This window comes from Drosophila grimshawi, unplaced genomic scaffold (genome assembly GCF_018153295.1).
Source record: "Drosophila grimshawi isolate 15287-2541.00 unplaced genomic scaffold, ASM1815329v1 contig_311, whole genome shotgun sequence".
In the NCBI taxonomy this organism is placed as follows: Eukaryota; Metazoa; Arthropoda; class Insecta; order Diptera; family Drosophilidae; genus Drosophila; species Drosophila grimshawi.
In genome coordinates, this window is record NW_025063098.1 from 27,282,784 (window position 1) to 27,305,911 (window position 23,128).

General features: G+C 40.0%; 8 protein-coding genes across 11 annotated transcripts; 2 read left to right on the top strand and 6 right to left on the bottom strand.

The window, feature by feature from the left end:
* Positions 1 to 685: 685 nt before the first annotated feature.
* On the bottom strand, positions 686 to 7,870 carry LOC6569582 (disintegrin and metalloproteinase domain-containing protein 10). 2 transcript variants are annotated; one of them, XM_032741555.2, is made up of 9 exons: positions 7,487 to 7,870; positions 7,221 to 7,410; positions 6,746 to 7,157; positions 5,751 to 6,675; positions 5,435 to 5,688; positions 4,654 to 5,372; positions 4,431 to 4,596; positions 4,186 to 4,252; positions 3,893 to 3,999 (listed from the first exon to the last, which is right to left on the bottom strand). In XM_032741555.2, exons 1-9 carry the CDS (start codon positions 7,566 to 7,568, stop codon positions 3,953 to 3,955), a joined length of 2,862 nt encoding a protein of 953 aa, XP_032597446.1. In that variant the 5' UTR covers positions 7,569 to 7,870; the 3' UTR covers positions 3,893 to 3,952. The 2 variants fall into 2 exon arrangements, with proteins under 2 accessions (XP_001996125.1, XP_032597446.1); XM_001996089.3 differs by lacking the exon at positions 4,186 to 4,252 and having other exon boundaries at positions 686 to 3,999; positions 7,487 to 7,840.
* Positions 7,871 to 9,631: 1,761 nt separating this feature from the next.
* Positions 9,632 to 10,468, bottom strand: LOC6569581. Its single transcript, XM_001996088.2, has 2 exons — positions 10,412 to 10,468; positions 9,632 to 10,294 (listed from the first exon to the last, which is right to left on the bottom strand). Exon 2 carries the CDS (start codon positions 10,237 to 10,239, stop codon positions 9,880 to 9,882), a length of 360 nt encoding a protein of 119 aa, XP_001996124.1. The 5' UTR covers positions 10,240 to 10,294; positions 10,412 to 10,468; the 3' UTR covers positions 9,632 to 9,879.
* Positions 10,469 to 10,599: 131 nt separating this feature from the next.
* On the top strand, positions 10,600 to 11,349 carry LOC6569628 (N-alpha-acetyltransferase 40). The gene is made up of 2 exons (XM_001996087.3): positions 10,600 to 10,989; positions 11,049 to 11,349. Exons 1-2 carry the CDS (start codon positions 10,619 to 10,621, stop codon positions 11,284 to 11,286), a joined length of 609 nt encoding a protein of 202 aa, XP_001996123.1. The 5' UTR covers positions 10,600 to 10,618; the 3' UTR covers positions 11,287 to 11,349.
* On the bottom strand, positions 11,261 to 12,258 carry LOC6569627 (pterin-4-alpha-carbinolamine dehydratase). 3 transcript variants are annotated; one of them, XM_032741561.2, is made up of 3 exons: positions 12,024 to 12,258; positions 11,821 to 11,962; positions 11,261 to 11,646 (listed from the first exon to the last, which is right to left on the bottom strand). In XM_032741561.2, exons 1-3 carry the CDS (start codon positions 12,197 to 12,199, stop codon positions 11,347 to 11,349), a joined length of 618 nt encoding a protein of 205 aa, XP_032597452.1. In that variant the 5' UTR covers positions 12,200 to 12,258; the 3' UTR covers positions 11,261 to 11,346. The 3 variants fall into 3 exon arrangements, with proteins under 3 accessions (XP_032597452.1, XP_032597451.1, XP_032597453.1); XM_032741560.2 differs by having other exon boundaries at positions 11,821 to 11,968; XM_032741562.2 differs by having other exon boundaries at positions 11,821 to 11,965; positions 12,024 to 12,255.
* A 368-nt stretch (positions 12,259 to 12,626) lies between these two features.
* LOC6569626 lies at positions 12,627 to 12,949 on the bottom strand. Its single transcript, XM_001996085.1, has 2 exons — positions 12,901 to 12,949; positions 12,627 to 12,847 (listed from the first exon to the last, which is right to left on the bottom strand). Exons 1-2 carry the CDS (start codon positions 12,947 to 12,949, stop codon positions 12,627 to 12,629), a joined length of 270 nt encoding a protein of 89 aa, XP_001996121.1.
* A 188-nt stretch (positions 12,950 to 13,137) lies between these two features.
* On the bottom strand, positions 13,138 to 17,294 carry LOC6569625 (extensin). The gene is made up of 3 exons (XM_032741554.2): positions 17,160 to 17,294; positions 13,922 to 14,188; positions 13,138 to 13,850 (listed from the first exon to the last, which is right to left on the bottom strand). The coding sequence occupies exons 1-3, from the start codon at positions 17,172 to 17,174 to the stop codon at positions 13,275 to 13,277; spliced, it is 858 nt and encodes a 285-aa protein (XP_032597445.1). The 5' UTR covers positions 17,175 to 17,294; the 3' UTR covers positions 13,138 to 13,274.
* A 3,515-nt stretch (positions 17,295 to 20,809) lies between these two features.
* Positions 20,810 to 21,384, top strand: LOC6569624 (general odorant-binding protein 99b). The gene has a single exon (XM_001996083.2). It carries the CDS (start codon positions 20,825 to 20,827, stop codon positions 21,296 to 21,298), a length of 474 nt encoding a protein of 157 aa, XP_001996119.1. The 5' UTR covers positions 20,810 to 20,824; the 3' UTR covers positions 21,299 to 21,384.
* Positions 21,385 to 21,566: 182 nt separating this feature from the next.
* Positions 21,567 to 22,028, bottom strand: LOC6569623. The gene has a single exon (XM_001996082.2). It carries the CDS (start codon positions 22,014 to 22,016, stop codon positions 21,567 to 21,569), a length of 450 nt encoding a protein of 149 aa, XP_001996118.2. The 5' UTR covers positions 22,017 to 22,028.
* Positions 22,029 to 23,128: the final 1,100 nt, after the last annotated feature.

Below are 23,128 nucleotides of genomic sequence, written 5' to 3' on the forward strand. Positions count from 1 at the left end.
ATGTCTATTAATGCGTTGTACATTCCAAAAAAATATACCCAAAATGCTCATAAAAATTGCACGCCCCGATTAAATATTGTACCAGCCATACAAATGCAAATACATATCAGAACTATACGCAATATTCGAACGTCGATTTTTCAACACATTACATTTACAAACTACTATGAATGGGTATTCTTCCAATTTTTGTTTAGCTTATACGACTACAGTTAGTAATTATTAATTTCTTTTTCTTATTTTGCAAGCCGTTCGCTTTGTTCGATTTATTTGTGATTTGATACGCTCTACGTGACTATGTGTGTATGAATATCGTTAGGTGTTCTTAGTTGTTCTTCATTGCTCTAATTTGTTATTGCATATATAAAAACTATTTATCTTTTTTTTCGCTTTGATTTTTCTTATATACACTACTACTAAGAATGGCGCAGGCGTTCGTGTGTGTGTGTCTGTGAATGGGAGTGACTGTGGGCAAGTGGTGTGTGTCTCTGCTAACTGCATTATTAGCAAGTGGAAATGTGTCTCGGCTAACTGCATTATTAACTTTCTATTTGATTCTGTTGCGACTACTACAAACTACTTTCGATGCATTTTACTTTTGATTTTATTGACATTTATCGTTGGTTATTGATAGTATTTTCTTCTTTTTCTTTTTTTCTAATTATGCATGTATTGTATATATTTTCTATTTGCAACTGCCCCTGGCTACACACTCTCTCTCTCTCTATCTCTCTCTAACTATCTCAACTACAAATCTTAATATCATTTTGATCTTTCGTCTGGGATTAGTATATTCATAAGAGTTTTTTAAAATTTGTTTTGGTTAACTTTTTACATTCATTCGTTACTAAAATAGCACCTTGTATTGTTGTTCTGTGTGTCGAAGTTTATAGATGACAATGGTCGTTGTTCGATACTTTAAGGATTATGATAAAAGATATTCGATTCAGGAGAAACATAATACTGTGTACAAATAAATGTATATATATATATATATAGAAAACAGGCGCCAATTTGTGGCGAATAATAAACATGATAACAGTTTGAATGTGTGCAGCAATCGAATCGAGATGAATATTATAGATTAGCTATTGATCGATCGGTATCTATTGTAATTCTTGCTTTTCGTTATAAAAAATAGTTCACCAGAGGAGTCAATTGAAAAAGCCATTACAAGTTACAGATCAGTTAGGATATTGCTGCTGTTTGCTTCGTTTACATATACAAATCGATCGTAGTTCGACAACTGAACACAATTCATAGGTAATAATAGACAAAAGTACAGTTTACAAGTTATAGTTATAGATCAGATCACGAATACAATACAACAGTTAAATAGTATGTAAAAAGGTACAATGTGCGGTGAGTGCGGCTGGCTTCGGCGGTGACGGTGTTGCTGGTGGTTGTGTCAGTGGTGGGTGGGGCGGCATTGGGTGGGTGAGCGTATTTTTATGAGTGTTGCATTGTATCGTGTTGTGTTGTGTTATGTGTGGGTGGTGGCGAGCCATAAGCACGAGCGGTATCAGTGTCCAAGGACAGTGGTCACATCTAAACTGGAACTGTGCTTTTAAAAAGCTAACTAACCTGTACAATTCATTAAAAGTCACTGATTGCCAATCTACTATTTTTCTGATTAAATTATGACTGTTCAAAATGAAATTACACCCAAATGATATTGATATTGACGAATTTCTGAACTCGATTTTGAGCTATACAAATAATTGAAAGTTGTTGAGTGCAATATACATTTTCTGAGATTTAATTATTACTGTACAAACTGAAATTATATGCAATCGAATAAGCCATATTCTAAATTAGATATCAAAAAAGGCAAATGACGAATTTCTGTTCAACTTTAGTTTTTGATAGTTCCAATTGCGGAGTAACCACTGTCAATAGTATTTGATGGTCAGTTTTATATGTGTTTTGCGTGGGTAGGGGGGGCGAGGGGGCGTGGCATTCACATATTCAGCAGAAACGGCAAGTTTAAGGCAGTGTAAAGTACATATATATATATATATATGTATATATATATACAAATCTATGTAAACCTATGCGACAATTTGTATAACTAACTTTAGGACTTATCACTTTCACTTGGTTGCTTTTGAAATGAATACGAAACTGATCGCGTTGATCTTAGCTAACCAAATTCTCAACATCGGACACAACCACCTCCAGATCCGAGGGCAGCTCATTGTCCATTGTTGCAGCTGCTCCAGCTGCAGTTCCTGTTGCTATTGCTGTTGTTGTTGGTGGATTCGAGCGTGCCCTAAAATTATTGAGACTGCGTCGCGCAGCTGGGAGACGCTGTTGCTGTTGACTGTTGTTGGAGACGGCGCTCGTGGAGGCGGACTGTTGCAGTGGAAGTGGCAGCTGTGGCATATTCCCACCCGATGTCGTTGTCGTTGTGCTGCTCGAGGATTGACGCGAAAAGCTTGGCGGCGTCGCCTGCGTTGTTGTCGCCGGTGTCGTTTGGCCATTGAGTGTGGCGCGTGGAATGTTGCTGAAACTGTTGCGCGCAGTGCGCGTTGGCGGCACAGGTGCTCCCTGGGGTGGTATGGCATTCGAGGCGCTGCTATTTCTGCGTAGATTCGCATTGGAAGTGGAGCGACGTTGTGGTGCGGCTACTGCTGGTGTGGCTGCTGCTGCTGCTGCTGCCGTCGCCGTTGTTGGCGGTTCTTTGCCATTTTTGGCTTTCAGATTGAGGCTGCTGCGTTTCTTAGACTTGGCCATGTTCTGGCTAAGATTAATCAGATTCTGTGTGCTGCCAAAATTGCGTGTTAAATTTATGGAGCCACCAGCTGGCTGTGCAGCTTTGCTGCTGCTGCTGCGACGAGGCGCAACCGCAAAGGGATTGTGTGTGGACAGCGAATTGGAGCGACGATACGAGCTGCGTTGTGTGGCACTTGCAGCTGTTGCACTTGCAACTGCTGACTCCAAGCTGGCGCGATTTGAGCTGCTGCCTGGCTGCTTCGAGTTCACATCACTGGGCAGTTCCACATTCTCGTAGCAATGTTCCGTGGAGTTGCGCGCCGGCGCCGGCGGCTTCAGAGTTTCGTAGTTTGGCTCGTTGAGCGTGAGGATTTGATTATCGTCCTCGGCCTCGTTGCAGAGCAACAGAGCCGTACGCTTGGCGCGCTCTGCATATGCTCCTTTTGACGTGGAAGCCTGTCCAGCGCCGCCTCCAGCTCCTCCTCCTCCACCACCTCCACTGAAGCGTGTTATGCTCTTCTGGGCACGTTTGGGACGCGCGCCAGCGCTAACGCCCACCACGTGCGTCTTCACCTTGGGTTTTTTGGAGAGCCGCAGCGAGAACTTGAACGGCGGCTTGTATACCACTTGCAGCTTGACCTTCTCATTGGACAGATTGCCCATGGACTTGGTCTTTTGCGGCGTCTTTTGCACTAGTCGCTCTGGCGTCGATTGCGATTTGCTCATCACCTTGCGCACCCGAGAGCTATGCTCCATGTGCGACAAGGGCTGTGCGACAATCGGCGATTCCAATAACCACTTTTGCACCTTGCCAAAGGTGTTGCTGTGATTGTTGGTCGTCGACAGATTGGAGGCATCATCGACACCAGTCGCATTATTGTTGCGCTGCGAATAGTCAATGATCTCTTTCATGTGCTTGCCCAGCTTCTTGGACTTTTTGGTCTGATCTTCGTCGGCGGCTGTGGCTTTCAGTTTCTTTTTGACCAACGCCTGTGTTCGAGATGTCTTCTTTGGCTCCACATTGCCGCTGGCCTTGGTCGCTCCACTCGAGCGTACTCCGGCAGTGGCTGCTGCTGTTCCGGTGGCCAGGCCAGTTGTTGACTTCTTGCTTCGCTCACCGCGCACCTTCTTCTTGAATGGGACTTTGGTGCGCACCGCAGTGTGCACAATGACACCATTGTTGTTCTCCGGCAGACGCACCGTTTCCGTCGTCGAACTGTGGATGATGGTCACCGATTTAAGTTTCAGATTCGAGCGTTTCGCCAGCAGCTTTATGCTCATTATCTGTGGAAGAACGCATATACCATTAGTATAAAAAGGAAAATTAAGTTTGCTTTGCGATTTGAGTATGTTTTGCATGAGTTCAAGCCTAAATGCGCTCTAAATTAGCTTAGTTATCAACGGCAGATGGGCGTCTATTTCATTTCTGTTTACTGGATTCGTTTCGGGGTTTATTGACATTGGTCTCACCCTCGCCCTGGGCCTGTTCTTTGGCCTCAAGCTGATCCCTCAGCATACATGTAACCACACGCATTAACTTTGCCGAACAAAAACTCATTAAAATCAGGTCAAGTTCAAGAAACACATTAAAACACAATTTTCACCATCTAACAACATTTGCACAAGATCTTCAATCTTAACTCTTTTAAATTGTATCTTTTAGTTGGTGTAAATTGGACTAAATTTAAATTTAATACGAAGTTTGTTTCACGTACCAGCAGCAGGAAAACGCCAATGGCTGCCAGAGCCACCGTGTACCAATGATGTTGCATCCACTTCTTGAATGTGGCAATGCTCTCCTCAGATAATAGCAGCTTGCGCAACGTGGCCAGTGGACCCGATGGATCCACCTCGCGACACTTTTGAAAGACATCGCAATAGCTGCAAAGCGTAGACAAATTAGTAATTGAAATGTTTGCTTAAATTTAATATAAATACCCATTGTAGTCATTGCAGGGTGTGCCCGGCTTAGAGTACATGTCGGGCACATCGAAGGGCGCCTCGTTCCACTCGAAGGAGCTACGGCACGGACTCTCCTCGCCGGGCAGCTTGCAGCACAGCTCGCACGACTTGATGCGATCATCCTGCGGACCAGGTATGCATTGGCACGACTCCAGGCCGTAGGCCAGACAAATGCTGCCCGTGCAATCGCCCATGTAGCACACAAACTCCTTGTTGCAAATGGTCTTGTTCGGTTTGTTGACCGACGGCGGACATTGGGGGACACGTCCATCGCAGAACGAGGGATCGCGACAGCCGTTGTCATCGCGACACTTGTCGCCAAACTTCACCTTGCAATCGGTCGTGCAACACGGTCCCTGCGACGGACTGCAACGTGCATGCGGTGTCAGGGTGCAGGGTGTTTCATCGAGATGCGGTTGCCTGGACATGGGAAAACAACACGAATCCTTGCAATCCTCCTCCCAGCCACAGTCGCATTGCTCGCCGGGCTCCACAACGCCATTGCCACAAATGGAAGACTGTGGCTCCGTGAAGCAGCCCTTCATCGAACGTGCCTTGGCATTCAGCACGGGCTCAATGGATTTCAGCGAACAGGCGCTAAACTTATTGTTGTTCTTCTTATCGCCCGAAGTGGCGCGTGCGAACATGATAAAGTTGCCATCCTCGCCACCAGGCGTACACTGCTCCGGATCGTGCTGTTGCGAGTAGTTAAATGTTGTAGATTTACAGATATGGGAATGAAAGAGGTTTTACTCACCGGTGAGCCAAAGTTGTGGCCAATCTCGTGGGCAAGTGTCACATGCGAAACCGCTGGCGGCACATGTTTGCCATAATTTAGGAGCGTAACAATGCCCGTATTTAGGGACTTTAATGAACCACGGTAATGTCCATTCTTTTCGCAAACACCACCCGCATTCTTGAGATCACCAGTCCAGGCCAGGCCGAGAGTGCCCATCTCAAAGTCACGATAGGTGAACATATAGGCCAAGCAGAAGGCATCGTAATCCTCCTCTACATAATTAATAAATACAATTAATATGCATATTTATTATACATTATTTCAGCTCGCTCACCTGAGAATAATTCCAAAAACTTCTCCACGCCATAGTTGCCAGGAAATCTATAGCTGGGATCCTTCATGGCATTCATGTTGTGCACTTTGATGCGCTTGATCATGAATGTGATATTGTCGGGTTTGCCATCGTTGTTGAAATCCGTATTACGATAAATGGAATTGGCACGTTGAACATGGCGAGTGATGGCTTCAATGGAGGCCTCATCGCTGCCCATTTTCTGGAAGAACGTGTGATCTGCCTGCAAATACAACATGCACGTAGTCTTGCGATCGTACAACAGACGGGGAGAATTGTGTATATCATCGCCTCGACCACTCAGCAGATTTGTCATTAGCATGCTATTGAAACTGGGATTGTGAGGATTGGGTGCAAATACAATCTCCGGATTGTAGTTGTTAACTATAATATTGGGTTTCTTTGTCGCACCATTCTTGGTGATGATCTCCACATGTGTCTTATGACTAGGCCGATCATTGTTGCCCATTCCCATCGAGAGCGTTGTCCAATTGGCATTGAAAAAGTTATTTGGCAGGCTATTGCTATTGTTGACATTGGGCTCCTCGTACGGTGTCCCAAACTCCGGCTCAATGGGTCGATTATACGTGCTCACAATAATGTTTTTATGTTTCGTGTACAATTTTCGCACATTGTTGTTGTTGTTATTGTTGTTGGTGTTGTAGCTGCGACTGCCGTCGCCGACATTGGAGGGATTATAGTTATTTACAAGTATATTGCGATTCGGCGTCGGTTTAGTCAGAGTGGCCAGAAAGCTTTCTGTGCTGCGCATTGTTGTTGTCGATTTACGAGATTCCTCCTCGCTGCGATCCTCCTCAGAGGCGAGCACACGAAAGTCATCATTGTAGGGCACCTCCAGATCTAAAGGCAGCGGCGGATTGCGATTGTAAGTGGGAACTGTGACGTGCTGCATGGAGAATAATTATAATGAGTACATTTAACAAGATAGAAATTTAAATGTGTATCCTGTGCCTTACCTCCTCCTCGGGCAGCCAACGCTTGCGCCGAAGTCGCTCGCTGGCGCAGTGCGTCTTGATGGGCGCCTCGGATGACAAACCGCTGCCAAATGAATTCGGCTGTTGTTGCTGCAGTTGCTGCATATTCACATCACTTAGCTTGTAGACGATGCTGTGCACTCCGCTCTCCGCCAATTGCTGTGAGTAACGCTGCGCTGGCTCAATATAATAGTGCTCTGCTTGCGTCTCAATGGTGCCATCGAGCAGATTATCACTGGTGAGTATTGCCTGGACATGCGCCGCCTCATCATCCTCCAGGCTGCCCGTGTAAATGCGTGAGACATCGTAATCGATGGGTCCCAATGTGTTCTCGATTTCGACATCAGACGCAAACACCGAATTTGGTTGCTGACGCAGCACCAAAAGAAAGTCTCTGCAAAAACAAAGGAGGAAAAAATATGAATTCAATTGTATGCAATTGAAGTCACCCACGCACCTGTCATGTGCAGAGAAATTCAGACGAATTGTGTGCGCCAGTCCCATGCCACTTGAGGGCTCCTCCACCTGTCTTTTTCGTCGCGCCCGTGCCTGCTCCACGTGACGCAGTTGCGCCGCCTGCAACACGGCGCGATCGAAATTCGCCGCCTCCCAGTGTTTTATGTACGGTGTCAGTTTGTGTGTGTAGCCTGTGTGTGTGTGTGTGTGGGTAGAGAAGGTAGATTAAAATCGGAGGTTAAGGCGAAAGTCTCGATTGTATCTTACCTGGTAGCTTGAGCGGCGTTGGAACTGCTAGCAGCTCGCTGATTGCCACAAGCAACGCCAGGAGCGCCAGCAGCCAGCCCATGCTTCTTGCAACCTTCTATATGTGTGTGCCTGTCTTTTCTATAGCTGTGTGTATGTGTATAATGTATGTGTGTATTTGTGGAAACCTAACTAGTTCTAGGCTGCGTGTGGTTGGCTTAGATTGACCTTTGTTAGCCGTCGTCTCTTACATTATTGCAGCGTTTCTCGTTGTTGTTGTTGGTGTTTTGCCAATAATCCGTAGTGCCAAAGTGGGAAAGTCCGTTACAGCCGACGCGATGCAAATTGTGGCAAGTGACATCTCACGCGTAGCTGCTGTGGAGGAATGGGGAATGAATGAGTGAGGCATATATAAGAAATGAGTATAATCGATGGACTGATTGCAGTAACTGTGTAGCCTCTGTCATCAGCACAAAGAGATTGCACTTTATAAATACCAATCACACAAATCACACAGCATCAACATATGCACATCAGTTAAAAAGCCAGCAAACAACAAAAGCTCAACAATTATACACAAGTAATAAATGTATCATTGAAGTCCGAACACCGAAGTTTAAATACCCTTACATACTTTTCGCTAAGTCGATTGAGAAAGCTTTTTAATATTTGTCTATCTAATTTTTAACAGAGCTATATAATATAATAATTATTCGACGTTGATATGTTTTAAAGATCGTATTTTTGAAATGAATCAAGGTATAAAAGAAAAACATTGTTCCTATATAAGATTGAAACCCTTCAGCGATAATTCCAATGTGAGATATATTCATAAAATAGACGAGACTATGACAACTTTAAAAGTTTATAAAAATAATCTAAATTGATTTATTTATTTTGGAAAAAGATATCTTCAAGAAAAAACTCAATTTTCGATATATTATATATTAAAAGTCTATAAATACTATAAGCAAAATTAAGTAAATGTTTGAGATTCCTCAAGATATTTTTTAAAATAATAAAGTTTTTCATAAAAGAATTAAACTTTTGAGCTATGAGTTCCTATGAGAGATAAGTTGATAAGAAAGACCGAATTAAGTCAACTTAAGAAGCTTATAAAATTAATTAAATGACCAGATGTAAACAGACTTATTAATCAGTAATATATACTTTACAGAATACGGAAAATATCGCAATTAAAGCGTTACTCCATTCATGAGAAACTGATAATACCATGCACAAGTGTATTGAACAAAAAGTTGCTTTCACCTTTGGCAAGTCGAGTTCGTTAGCAGGCGAAATTCGCAACAGATCAAAACAATAAAGTATGTATATACATCTTTTGTTCAAAATTTACGTATTTTTGCATAAATGGCAAGAGCAACAAACGGCTGGCAAGAAGCAGCACAGCTCCAGCATCAGCATCTCATTAGCACTTTGTTCACACACACAAGCAGGCACACAGTACACACGGATACACTCACACGCACGTAGCAGAGGCATAAACATCACACACACACACACTCGGGCACATGTGTTACACTTGTATTGGTGTATGCCCGTGAAAACTACTGTTAGTCGCCAAGCTTTTTTTCTCTTTTTCGCATTTATATTTGGTCATTTAATGAATTGCATTCTTAAGCAGAATTGACAACGGTTTAATTGGATAATAATCCTGTGCTGTGAGCATTTCTTATTGTTGTTTGTGTGTGCGAGTGTGAGAGTATTCTCTACTCGCTGCTCGCTGTTGTTGTTTTGTGGTTTAACCAAAATAAGATAATACGTAAAATTCAATTAGCCAATTTACACAAGGGTTATTTTTATTTTTATTTTTTGCACACACCAATTGTTGCTTTTTTCTCGTTTTGGTAATTGGATTTGGCTTAAAGTTAAAGAAAAAATATTAAAGCAACTACACGAGCACACACACTCAAACATAGGAAAACATACACAGCCAAACACACACACACACGCACAAAGCCAATCGACCTCCGCTCGCTGTTGTATTGCCATTAACGCTGTGGCGTAAATGGTAAGCCAGCCAAGATTTTTTTCTGGCCTAAACCTGTTCCCTGGCTTATTCACGGGCCCAAAATACGACGTTGTTCTCTTACAATTCGCGATTATTATTTACTTATATTCTCGAATTGGCATAACTCACTTTTTATTCAATTAAGGACTTGCATTTTAGTGCAAATAATTTAAAAACAATTATTTTATTTCTCCCTACATAAAAAAACGGCTGCAGGTAACAAGTATCGATACTTTATGAGCGCTACCTACCAACAAACTCGATGACATGCGTTGTGTATGTGCTTATCAACAATTTGTGGGGACTTTGTTATCGTTATCGATATATGAAACTGCTGTTTTTGTTTATTTTATCGAATTGAAGAAATTAATTTTTGTACTAATCAACAATCAACAGTATCCTTTATTAGCGTCTGCTGTTTATGAATACCATCACGCAGCTCTTTAGCTTTCTTTTCAAGATTCTCCTTACACGCCAACAACTTTTCCCTTTGTGCGTCCAATGTGCCCTCCGTGGATGCCAGTTTCTTGACTTTTTGATCATATTCATCAAAAACTTGCCACCACGTCTCCAAAGTCAAATTTTCTGGCTCTGTTAGCAATACGTTTTCCAGAGCTGCTGTGTTACTGGCGCTATTCCTTGTCGGCTGGGATATTTTAAATGTTTCAATATCGGCAAGCATTTCTTCTACTGTGGGCGCTGTTGGTGGAGGCTCCACCATTGGCTTAGACTTTTTGAACATTCTGTTAAATGAATTTTAATATGATTTCCAGAAATCTTCTGATTAGTTTACAATGCTGCAAAGAAAATGTTAATGACGTTAAATTTATATAGCTACAGATGTACTAAAAAATTTCGACCTGCCTTGATCAGTATTGCTTTGTAACCGCACTGCAGCTAACCGATTTCCTTACCTTTATTTGTTGATAGTAAATTCAATAAATATCTAAGTTCCAAATGATTGCGTTGTTTACTTGTTGATAGATTTCCAGTGTTGCATAGTCTTTGTACTGCAGTGTTGCATTTCCATTCGAATTCGTCAACACTACCTTCCCGCTTTTTAGTACAAGACACTCTCCTAGCGTAAATACAAGTGAAGTTAATTGTATTAAACTGCGATAATGACAAATCGAGATGACCTAAGTGCTGCTGCAAAGCACAAATTTATAGAGTCAGCAGCACGCGCAAAAAATCCACTTGAGAGTCTGCCCTACGACAGCTTCAAATCGCAGTCTGGCGAGGAGTTCAAACTCAGCTGCCGCGCCAAGAGCGACTTGGATGCAAAGACGCTCAAATGGACATTTAAGCTAGCGGAACAGAATGTTGGTCCCTACTACAAGAAGCTGAAAATGGGCTGGAAGCCCAAAATCAAACAGGCCGAACTTAACAAGAACTGGGCACGTTTCTTGGTGGCACAGAATGCAAAGAAGGAGCCCGTGGCTTACACAATGTTCCGCTTCGATATGGATGATGGAGATTGTGTGCTCTACTGGTAAATATATGAGCTCTGCCTTAGAATAAAGTTTTTTAAACCACTGCTCGTTTTCGTAGCTATGAAATACAAATTGCGCCCGAGTATCAACGAAAGGGACTTGGCAAGTTTATGATGGAAATTTTGGAGGCTTGTGCGCGTCTTTGGCAGCTGGAGAAAGTAATGTTGACTGTGTTAAATAATAATGAGAATTCGTTGACGTTCTTTAAAGCGCTGGGGTATGTCAAGGATGAGACATCACCGGACGTTCTGAAAGAAGAGGACTATCAAATCCTAAGTAAGTCCATGTTGGGCTGATTATTTATTTCATTATTAACAAAAGGATTCAAATATACTTTTAAAGATTTGGTATAAGAATTATTTCAAGAGCTTGAACTGTGCCTCCAGATAAGTAGCCATGCGTATGTCGTTGCTGCTCAGGCCGCCCACATCGTGGGTGCTCAGGGTGACCTGCACCTTGTTGTACACATTGAACCACTCTGGATGATGATTCATTTTCTCGGCGAGCAGTGCAACGCCAGTCATGAAGCTAAATGCCTGATTGAAATCCTTCAGCAGAAATTCCTTATATATGGCATCGCGTCCCTCGACCATTGTCCAGCCTGCATCCAGCAGTGGTTGCAGCTTTTCGCAGCGTTCCTGTTCATTCAGTTTGGCCTACAAATCAGATATTTGCCCGTGAGCAACAAGTTTTTTTTATTCAATTTATTTTCGTTGCCCTTGGGGTCGTTGGCTGACCCGCCTGCCCCCCAGCGATAAGTGCGCTCAAGCCGAGATATCATAATTCTATGCAGAGTTTTAATGTATTGTTAATTTGTTTATTTTACTTACCACCATTTTTGGTTTTTTCAATGTTTTATTTGCTGTTGAAATGGATTGTTGCGTGCTGTAAAATTTCGAATGGCTAACACCAGTTGCTGCCGCTGCTCTCGTTGCGGTCGTGTAGAAAACTGAGCTGGCATATCTGTTGCTGCTGCTGCTGCGCGGAATCAAAGCTTCTCAATCTTGTGGTTAATCGCAACTTGAATACTCACCAATACAACATTCGTTCGTTGCGTTTACTCCATGTTGTTGTTGTTGTGGTTGCTGTTGGCTTTAAACCGGTGGCAGTCGCTTGCCAGTAGCAGCAGTCTCTGGCTTGTTTATTAAGCAGACTTGCAACTTTTTGAAAGCTACGTAAATTTTGTGCACATTTATTTGTTAATAACATTCTAAATAACTGGTTTGCCAATTGGTTTCTGTAAATACAATATTTTAGAGAACAGGCTCGGTACGCTGTTCAATAAATGGGATACAAAATTTATGGTTTGTCAAAATTTTATAAGGTAGTTGATTTCATAGCATAAATAATTTATGTGGTAAAAGTAATTTATTTTCTGTAAATATGATATCTGAATGTTTTGAAACAAAAGTCACAGCACCGTACCTAGCCTAGTGCAAGTATACCTATGCACTTAACAGAGCACTGTTAACCACTGCTTCTTCTTCCAAAAGGGGAAGTTACTTGCGATAGAATACGTTTGAATTTGAATTTAAATTTAAATTTGGAATGATATATAATATGAATTTATTTTAATACTTTACAGGAGATATATAAATGAAAGTGTAAATTGATATTGCAATTTATAGCTTAATGCTTATTTGTGCACCATATTGTCAGCTTCGCCATTGCCATAGTAATCATAGTCCGGACTGGCAGTTGAAGTGCCCACCTCGGGATCTTCAGTTGAGGTTGCAATCTCTGCGTTGCGACCCGTTGCTGTCTCCGGAATAGCTGTGGTTGTGGCTTTGCCCCAACGAAGACTATAACGACTGCGCACAAATGGTGGCTTGGTGGCCACAATGGCATTGCCGTAGGCTGTTCGAATGTTTATTGTTAATTACTCATAAAATTCAACTTTTAAGACTTACCCAAACTGAAAAGGCAACAGCAAAAAATTAAGATTAGAGTAAGCTTCATTTTTACAAACGTTCTCAATGCAAACTGTGCAATTTGCCTGCCGGGTTCGCTGCATTTATAGGCGCACATACACTGGATAGATAATCAAATAATCCCAAGAGGGATATCACAGTGAAAGCTCAGTTCGAGTGCAGTCATCCCATTGCCCAAGGGTCCACTTCAAACGAGTTCATTCACCGCATTTACGGTTTTTATTAATTTATTTGTTATCTTTGATGAACACTTACTAAACTTATGGAATTACATTAAAAACGATACATCAAATCGAAATTGCTTAAATAATATGGTAATAAATACGCGTAGATTTCACAAAACAGAAAACGCCTCAATTATTTTGCGGCCGGGGGCGCTTTGGACCGGATGGTATTGGTGGCGGCGGTACGTCGGGCACATCGCTATTCTTATTCTCCGATCCGTTTTTGATATCCTCGAAACTGGGCGTGGCATCCAGGCTGTCCAGTGGCAAAGGTCGTAGCTCCGGTTCAGCTGGCTGCATTAAAGGCGCCTCAGCTGGCGGTGGAGGACTGCGTGTCGGATAACCCTGGCTGGGATAGTAGTCGTAGGGTGGCAAATAGTTCTCACGTTGACGCAGATAGCTCGTCTGGTCATAGATCAGCGGATACTGGTGATAGGGATAAGGTGGCAGCTGCATGGGTGGCCCATTAAATTGGGATGAGAGTTTGATGAGAGCTGGAGGCAACCCTTGCTCATTGAGCGCAATGGGCAACTGCTCCTTGGACATGATCTCCTTTGGCTCCGATTCAGCTGGAGTTTGAGGCGCCAACTGTGGTTGGACCTGTGGTGGCGGTTGTCCCTCCGTCGGCACAATGCTGGGCTGACTGGGATCATAGGATGCATAGGCGGGTGAAAATTGCGGTGCTGTGGGCAGTGGATAGGGCAACTGCAATCGGCAATCATTAAATTATATTAATTAAATTTATTCTCAGTGAAATTGATTCCATTAAAACTCACCCGCTCATTCGGCGGCAAGCCCGGCACTAAAGGCTGGCCAAATCTCACCAGGGGTGGACTGTAGAAGCCAAAGGGATTATAGGGCCCAAAGGGCGCATAGCCCGGCTCATGTATGGTGGGCTGTATAACGGGATAGGCGCGACTCGAGGTCAGATTGTCATCGGTGGTGATCAGTGCGTTGTAGACCTTGGGCTTCTTTCTCAGACGATGTCCGCCATGGCAGCAACTGAAGCACACAGACAGCGCTAGTAGCAACAATAGACTGGACTGTAAATACAGTGAAAGAGGCGGAGAGAGAATGAGAGAGAGAGAGAGAGATATTAGATTTATATATATATATATATATATAAACAAATAATTTGTTACCTCTCAAGATACAACATTTTGGCAATGATTTATTCTCATTGTGCAAAACAAAAAAACCAAAAATGTATAATAATAAGAATAATAATTGTAATTAAAACAATTATTTTCGCTATGCACATCTGCAAATAAATGGCTGGAAGGGTATTTAATCTGTGTCACCTTTTGGATAAATCTTCGCTCCTGTTTTGTTTCACTTTCATCATAAAGATCATAAAGAGCGAGTCCATGATTTGTCACTAAGACCATTTAACGCTGTTTAATTGATCGCCAAGTCGATCATCAATCAATGAATTGTTCACACTGGACGCAATTGTGTGTATTTTTGGTTTTATTTTTGATTATTTTTTTTTTATAGCAATACGTCGCTTTTGACGGAAGTCGGGAACTACCACGGACAAGGAAGCCGGCGCTGAACCAGCCAGAAGATAGAAGACTACAAGTTCAGTTCGACGTCAGCAACGCCAGCACAGCTCATGACTTTCAAATGCTAGAGTAGAGACCGATTCGCTACGAGACTCTAAGCTAGTATTGCATTCAAAACGTGCTCCAAACAGTTGAACCCAAACCAACAACAACAGCAGCCACAACAACAACAATAACAACGACAACAACAGCAGCAACAACAGCAGCAACAACAACAATTAACAGACATATGTGTTACCCATTGTTGTGAATTAACTACAGTTCATTAGTTTTGAATTGAAACGTAGATTGTTCCTTTAATTGGATTACTATGGAGCCGATCAAACCGGACGAACGGACGGACAGTCGGACGGCCAGTCAGAGCGAGATCGGCATTTGGTGGGCCCAAGCTGATCATTGGAATTTTGAGCCTTTCCTTAGGCAGCTTTGTCATAGGTCCGGTTAAACAAGTTGCCCACCACTTGGCATGGCATGGCATGGCATGGAAATGCGCCAGTCCATGAAGCACACACACTGCAATCAGTACACACTCCAGCGACGTTGCCCACTGTGATCTGTGACCGAGTTTTTGCTTGCGATCTTGATCTTTGCAATTGCTTTTGTTATCCGCTCCTCCGGCTCCGGCTCTGCGCTCAGATTACCTAGAGACATATTTATGCTTGGGATTTAGCTAGTAATTGGCTTGCTTTCCATGTGGATTTCACTTTGACTTTCCATGGACATAACACAAGCAAACAAACCAAAAAAAAAAAAAAAACAAACAAAACATTCTCCACCCACGCATCACCTCTTGATTTTTTGCCGTGCATTGGGCTACACTTAGCAAAAACAAATATATGATAATAATAAATGTAATAAGAAGGCTTTCTAAAATATAAAAAAATATGTTTATTGTGGACTTTTTAGAATATATATATATATCAATCACATTTTTCAATAAACTTTTCTACATTTTCAATAGTACTTGCTATCTAAGTTTTTAACTTTTTTACCTGTTTTTCGGAGTGTAGATTGTATAGATTTGTGTGTGCTTTCAAAACGTAGCAAACGTCAAGCAATTGAAAGATCAGAGACCAATTTTCAACGCTTTTCCTTTTTGGCTTTTGTGTGCTTCTCGAGCAGCTGTGAAATGAATCGAATTGTTTGAAATTGAATCAACAAACGACAAACAGCACAAAGCAACAATTGCACAGCACAGCTCGTGCCGATCATGAGACGATCATCATTAACATCATCATTATCATCATCATCATTATGATCATCATAAGGCAAAGTAAGTGCACTTCAATGCTCGAAAATTGGGGCAAGTTAAGTGCCAAAAACTACGAGTTTTGTAGCTTGTTTAAAACAACACTAACAACAATAGCAACAACAACAACAATAACAATAACAATACATAAAAAACGTTAGCTGAAACTGATGCACAACTGATGCTGTTGCGGGTCGCCTTTGAAGATCACGCTCTTGGCCCTGGTAGTGTGTTTAGGCTCAAAAGCTAAGTTCAAATAGCTGATTATCAGCTTTTTACAATGTGGGTGTGTGCCACAAGCGATCATTGTGGCAACCAATTGCTATGGGGTATTATGAAGTTTATAATTTGATGATGATTTTTTATGACATATCACAAAGTTTGGTTTTATATACTTTTTCATCAGTTATCAGTTATCCTAAAAGTTAAAATACACTTTGTATGTACGTATATGAAGTAGGTAGAATTATTTTTTTTAAAACGTAAAATTAATTGAATAAACTTTCAGAATTCTTGATCTCAGCAGCTTGCATAGAAATTAGAAGTTTTTTTTTTAAATTCCTTGAAACTTTTTTAATTTAAGGCAACTTTTTATTTTTAATTTTTATTATTGATATTTTGTTTATTTAATTGTGAATGCCGTTTAAGGTTGGTCCACAGAAATTTCCCCTAAGTGTGATTGATAGAACATCTTCAGAAAAGGGTAGCGCTTAGTATCTTAACTAAAAAGATGTAAAGATTTTTTCTCAGCAAGTTCTATTAGTGACACATAGGTAAAATTTGTTGAGTAAGTTCTTTAAATTCTAATGAATTCCTTGTTTTTCATATGAATGATTTTCAATCTGTGGTTGGTCCACCTAAGCCATTTGCTCTCATTCGCTTAATAATTTTTTTTCTTAATAGCTTGCATTGCCAGTCGTTTTGCATGTTAGACGCTGAGTCAGCAAACAGTTAGCAGCCAGCAAGTCACTCTCAGAGTCAGGGCTAACAGATCAGAGACCATTTCAGTGGCAATTAAAAGCTAAAAAAAAAAAAAAAATGGTCACAAAATGTAACCTTAAACCTGGCAAAGCCAATGCGAGCTGCCGCACACAAAAAGTGAAAGTGTCTGGGGAGCGTGGGATCTATAACGAATAGGAATACATACGATCCATATATATATATATATAATGACCAAATGTCAATCAAGTCATCATTTACCTTCAAGCTGTGCATATTGTCCGTCTGCCTTTTTAAGTATGCAAGTTGTGTTCTTTGAGTGGATTATTCGCCTTGCAGGAAGCACAAGAAATGCCCAAAAACAATTAACACATAAATTGTCAACTGCACTCGGGGGGTTTTTTTTTTTTTTTGCTTTGCTTGTTTTATTTTATGTTGTTGTTTTTTTTTTCTTTTTAGTTTTGAAATGCACTCACGACACGTAATGACTTTGAAAAACAAGTTGCTATAAATTATATTGCAATATATTCCACATGCAAAATAAACAGAAATGCAACTAAAGCCACTTTAAGCCTGGCTCAAAGCTCTTTAGTTTTGTATATTTTTTTTTATTAATTTTTTTTTTGTTGTTTTTTTTTGCGAATCTGACACGAGTTGGCGCGGAGGCTGCTAACGTTCAACTGACTGCGGGCTGCGCACGCGCGTTTCTTATTGGATTTGTGAGCGAGCCAAGCGGCGGTCTCCTACCTTTTATACCTTCAACGGCGACTGCGACGCCAGCGTCAACTACTGCGCTGCTGCTGCGACTGCCTTAGATGTTTGCTGCTGCTGCTCCGGCTGCGGCTGCTGCTGCGGCTGCGGCTGCTGCTGCCACCGTTGTCATTGGAGCTTTGTGGCGCTCTGCAGGAACTTCTTGCAGTTGGCCTAGTTTTTGCAGATCATTCAACTTGGGTTACAAGAGCTCGATCATTTAGTTTGCAGCCTCGCAGCAGGAAGCAAATAAATCCTTAGACAGAGTTTTCTTTCAAAATTTAACGTTTTAATTGAGAAAATAAATGTGATGCATTTAAAGTAATTATTAACTACATTGAGCATAGTTGGGGCATTAATGCATGCATTAATCGCAACATTATAACTTAAATATTATATCCTTAATAATTAAACAAAAATTAATTACTATACCTTACAACTTTTTATATAAATTTAGTTTGTTTTCTTGTAGGCGACGCTTATATTATATATTCATATTCATTCATATATTCATATTTTTTGTTTGGTGATCTATTTTTTATGGTTTTTAATAGGTATTTGGCTGGTTCGCGTTCAAGTGTTCTTAACTATGTTTATTATATATATATATATTTTTATGTTTATTATATATTATATTTTTTATTATTTTATTCTTCCAATATTCTTAGTGCTTTCATCACATTAATTATATTGTTATATTATTTAATATATATTATATTATTCTGACCGGTTTTGTCAATGTTAATTTTTTTCTTCATTAAAAATCAATGCATCGAATTTACTTGTTTCTAATTATTATTCCTCTTCCTTGAACAGATTGTTTTATAATGTTTGACATACAAATAAATTATAAATTCATCGCAAGTCAGTCTTTTTTTTTTCAATATAAAAATCGAATTACATTATTCCCAAGTATAGTTGGTAATCATCATTAACTAGGGTATCAAATATTCAGTGTGCCTTGGCCTGGCAACACAATCAGAAACAGAAATACCTTTTGTTGCATTTTCATGAGTTCTGTTTTAATTGCTTTGGCATCGCTTCATCAATTGGATGCAGTTAACTGTGTTAACTGAGCGAAAGTCTAAGTAGAATAATGAGTGAGAGAGACTTGCTTGACCATATCTGTATTGTGTATACTGTGCATAGATTGAGTAGATCGGACAAGTCACGCCTTCCAACTATTCTTAGCCATAACAAATGGGCTTAACAACAATAGTTTCACTTTCATCAACACAATGGCCAAAGAACTGCTATTCATATTGTTGCTGTTGTTAATGTTGTATTTGGTGTTGGTGTTTTCGATGTTGTTGATGTTGTTGTTGTTGTTGTTTACTACTAGTTACCGCACGCCCCACGCCTTGTACCAAAACAGCTATTAAATCGGAAACCTCCACTTTACCCCGACTGCTGTTGCTAGCACAATCATTATACCCTGTATTTAGAGGTATGGGGAGGGTATATTGCAATTGAATAGTTGTGATTAAAAAGTAAAGTAAAGTTTGTGTGGATTTGGTTCCAGTAACGAATTAGTTGTAGTTTCCAGTAATTATTTTTTCTAACATACATAAAATCAGAAAAGTAGTTTAGTGGTAATTATTTAATAATCAATATTATACACCTTTTAAAATATAAAATGTATTTCTTTAAATATCAGTTTAACATTCTAATCATCTAACAAATTGAATATAAGAGATTTTTCCTTGCAAGTCTAATTTCCTGAAATTTCTTATGTATTGTCAAATGTTTTCAAATAAAGTTAATATTTTCTCTATCTGCAATACGAATCTAATATATAATAATTTATTCACTTAAATGATTATAAAACGTTGTTTCATTAACATTAACGCTTAACATCTTTTACTTACAGGGTATTTTGAAGTCGTACACTGTGCATCATTGTTGTTGTAGTCACGTTCACCAGCCGAGGCAAAGGTGATCAGTGTCGGTCTCCGTCAGCTGCGTGGATATCCATGCCACCCACACTCGAGACTCAGCGCAAGACTCGAATCGGAGATGCAGACAAATCTCTTGGGGTCAATCAACAATTTGTAGATTGCTTATTGTTGTTTATTTGTTGTTGTTGCTGTTAGTTTGTTGCTGTTGCTGTTAGTTTGTTGCTGCCTCCTGTTGCGTTTTCTTTATTGCATGAACTTTCGCTTTCCCTTTTCTACGCTTGCTGTCCGTTTGATTGGCATAATGAGTCTTTGAACTTTTCGTGGCAGCCTGATCTGCCAGCTAGTAGTTAATTAGTTGTTTTTCTTCTTGTTGTTGTTGTAGTAGTGGGTGTTATTTTTGTGTGTCAGGTTTATTTCGATCATGAATTATGAATTATGTCTGCAAAGCTTTCTACAGACAGAAAATATGAAGAAGTTATTTATTTGCGTGAACTTTAACAGTTTGCTTAACTTACCAAAAAATTGAGAAAACTTATTACTCAGCAGGTTAATTTGAATTCGATTTGTAGCAGGTCAAATAAAATAATAAAATACCATCATTAACATATTGATCAATTCAATATTTGGTTTGTTAATTTCACGATTAAATATTGATTTTTGAAAGCCCTACAATATTAATCTATAGAAATCAATAGTCAAAATCATAGTGCATGTTTTTGTATGAAAGAATAAATATAAAATATGAAAATTGCGATTAACTGGTCCAATATAAAAGCAATTTGAATTTGTAAAAATAACCGCGCATTTAATTCAGCTTAAAAAAGTCCAACATTTAAAATACTAGAGTGATATTTGCTCACTGTACAAAGCTAAGAGCTTTGCAGCATTAGCATTGGTTTAATTTGTCGCTAGATGGCCCATGTCAATATTAACAACAGAGGGCGCAGCAGATTGGCATTACAATTATCTTATTGGCAAAATACTTACTAGAATAACAAAATTATAGAAATATAGATAATTACAATTGCTAATTAAAATAAATTAGTGATGTGTTATTGTGTTCGCTTGAGCAGATTAAGAGCTGTCTAACAGCTAATGTAGATGCAGGGCTTATCAAGAGTTCGCAAAGTACGTTGAGCTTTGAATTAATTTGTGTACCCTTAGCCTATTGATAAGATAATCAATGACAATGCCAGTCGATGACATCTGGGCGACCTTCTAAGGTGCCTATAAATACAAAATGCACATCGAGCTCAAAAAGCAGTTGCAACCGAGACAATGAAACTAATTATTCTATTGCTGTCTTTGACTCTGGCTTTTGCCAATGCTGACCACGATGGCCACCACCATGACCACCACCATGACCACCACTCAGACTATGTGGTAAAGACGCACGAGGATCTGATCAAGTATCGTCATCACTGTGCCGAGCAGGTGCACGCCAGCGCTGACGACGTAGCCAAATACGTGAAATGGGAGTTTGCGGACGAGGAGAAGAGTCGCTGCTATTTGAAGTGTGTCTTTGAGCAGTTTGGCTTCTTCGATGCCACCCATGGCTTCAATGTGCACAAGATCCATGAGCAGCTCGCTGGCGGTGCTCATGTCGATCACTCTGATGAGACTCACCAAAAGGTCGCCGCCTGTGCCGATGACAATTCCCAGGGAAGCGATCCCTGCACCTGGGCCTATCGCTGCGGCATGTGCTTCATGCGCTCCAATCTCCAGCTGGTCAAGCAGAGCATCAAAGCCTAATCCCAAGCCGCCTTATCTCGAACAACGTTCAATGTTAATTCCACTCAAGTTCAACATTCGCTCAAATAAAATCATTTCGATTTGAATTGCTTTGTTTTATTTATTTTTTTTGCTTAGCAAAATTGTACTAGATTTATGGAGTGCACAAAGTTTATATAGTAAATGATTGTGGACAGCAGATATATAAGCTAATATATTACCTTGATTTGATCATTTTATGTTTTATTGTAATTCTTTTTTTTTTCTATATATTTGTTAATATTATATATTAATCTTCATCAAATCTGCTTTCAGGCTTTGATTTAACTGCCTGCAGTTGCTTCACATAGTAATCGTTGACCCATTCGCCAAATCTGCCCGATGTGGCACATTTGTAGGCGTTGTAGGCCCACTGTGCCGGCTCCTTCTCGCGTCGCTCTTTACTGTTGCAATAGTCGATGACCAGGATGAGTTCCTCCATTTGATTGTATGCTGCAAAGATTTTGGTTATCCTCCTTGCATTGTAGCCCAACTCGTCTGTCCACAGACCCAGTTGGTCCACTAGACATCTCAATGTGGCTGCATCTTCACCAGCTTGCTCCGCGTGGCAGCTCTCCAGACTGTGTTGCACATCCTTTGCTCGGGGCAGCTGCCAAGCGTCTGCCCTGCTCGTCATTAAGCCACTGATTAAAAGACAGCAAAAACAGCAGCTCAGCAATTGAAGCTTCAACTCAATCATTTTAAATGGAGCACTTTGTGATTCTACACGCATCTTTTATATATAAACAATTGCCGGCTGTGGTTTGGAAACCAGTTGCGATTAATGCGTCGACATTGACATTAACCTAGAATTCTTTAACCTAGAACTATCCGACATGATTCTAATTGCTTTACGTCGCTTTGCTAATGGGTCAGGCTAAAACAAACAGGCCGGCATTTGTTGAATGTTTTTTGTTTTGTTTGTTATTGTTTACTACATATTTTATTTAGTTGATTTTTGTTTTTGTTTGGAGGCAGCTGCAAATAGTCGCGTAGACAATTGGACGCTTTGTGTGGATATTTATGTTTTATTTAATTGGTTTTTTATTTGTTTGTCATTGGCAACTTGTCTAGATATTAACTATACAGAAGTGCATTGTACGTGCTGCTAACATAAATTATTATGAAGTGACTTACTTTGAATAAGTTGGCTCAACATTTAGAGATTATATATATGGCTTTATGAAAAACTGTCATTCATATATAAATTATAGTAAATATTAATATAAATAAATTCGCTAGGCGAGGTATTGTTCCATTGACGATTAACAACTTATTCATTAATAAGTGATTTGTGTCAAAGCAAATAAGTCGACTTTTACGCATAAATATATTTATAATTTTATGTACATTCACATTATACAAATTATCATTATCATTTTAATTATACAACGAATATTTTATTTAATTTATAAATAGAAGTACACACACAGTACATAAAAATAGCATTACTAATTATATTATGAGTATTTTTTTCGAAATCATAAAAAAATCAATAGTCAATTAAACTACTTGTATAAAGCAGATATCATCTCTATATCCAAGTCTCGTAAAGTCTCGTTTTTGAAGCCTTCAAAATAAGATTTGCTTATAGCTTTCCTGCATACCTAAAATAATTTTTGTAGAATTTCTTATCTTACTGAATCTTAAGATATATAAGATATTTCGATTTCTATTTGAAATGACATAACATAATTGCAAATTCAACCGTAAAACACTTGTGTAACGTGTTTTTTGAAGGCGATGTTAAGCGAAACACTTTAATTTTGAAGTATGCAAATTAAACTCAATGAAATAAATTTTGTTTTGTTT

What these genes read in the sequence shown, in the direction of transcription:
- LOC6569582 (XM_001996089.3), bottom strand. Translation starts at nt 7,568, where the DNA reads ATGGGCTGGCTGCTGGCGCTCCTGGCGTTGCTTGTGGCAATCAGCGAG. An exon ending in AATTTCTCTGCACATGACAG is followed by an intron (nt 7,158 to 7,220) that starts GTGCGTGGGTGA and finishes TTGTTTTTGCAG; the next exon opens with AGACTTTCTTTTGGTGCTGC. An exon ending in CCCTGCAATGACTACAATGG is followed by an intron (nt 4,597 to 4,653) that starts GTATTTATATTA and finishes TACGCTTTGCAG; the next exon opens with CTATTGCGATGTCTTTCAAA.
- LOC6569581 (XM_001996088.2), bottom strand. Translation starts at nt 10,239, where the DNA reads ATGTTCAAAAAGTCTAAGCCAATGGTGGAGCCTCCACCAACAGCGCCC.
- LOC6569628 (XM_001996087.3), top strand. Translation starts at nt 10,619, where the DNA reads ATGACAAATCGAGATGACCTAAGTGCTGCTGCAAAGCACAAATTTATA. An exon ending in GGAGATTGTGTGCTCTACTG is followed by an intron (nt 10,990 to 11,048) that starts GTAAATATATGA and finishes TCGTTTTCGTAG; the next exon opens with CTATGAAATACAAATTGCGC.
- LOC6569627 (XM_032741560.2), bottom strand. Translation starts at nt 12,199, where the DNA reads ATGTTATTAACAAATAAATGTGCACAAAATTTACGTAGCTTTCAAAAA. An exon ending in AACGAACGAATGTTGTATTG is followed by an intron (nt 11,969 to 12,023) that starts GTGAGTATTCAA and finishes GATTCCGCGCAG; the next exon opens with CAGCAGCAGCAACAGATATG. An exon ending in TGAAAAAACCAAAAATGGTG is followed by an intron (nt 11,647 to 11,820) that starts GTAAGTAAAATA and finishes TCTGATTTGTAG; the next exon opens with GCCAAACTGAATGAACAGGA.
- LOC6569626 (XM_001996085.1), bottom strand. Translation starts at nt 12,949, where the DNA reads ATGAAGCTTACTCTAATCTTAATTTTTTGCTGTTGCCTTTTCAGTTTG. An exon ending in CTGTTGCCTTTTCAGTTTGG is followed by an intron (nt 12,848 to 12,900) that starts GTAAGTCTTAAA and finishes ACATTCGAACAG; the next exon opens with CCTACGGCAATGCCATTGTG.
- LOC6569625 (XM_032741554.2), bottom strand. An exon ending in GCTTGCCGCCGAATGAGCGG is followed by an intron (nt 13,851 to 13,921) that starts GTGAGTTTTAAT and finishes TGCCGATTGCAG; the next exon opens with TTGCCCTATCCACTGCCCAC.
- LOC6569624 (XM_001996083.2), top strand. Translation starts at nt 20,825, where the DNA reads ATGAAACTAATTATTCTATTGCTGTCTTTGACTCTGGCTTTTGCCAAT.
- LOC6569623 (XM_001996082.2), bottom strand. Translation starts at nt 22,016, where the DNA reads ATGATTGAGTTGAAGCTTCAATTGCTGAGCTGCTGTTTTTGCTGTCTT.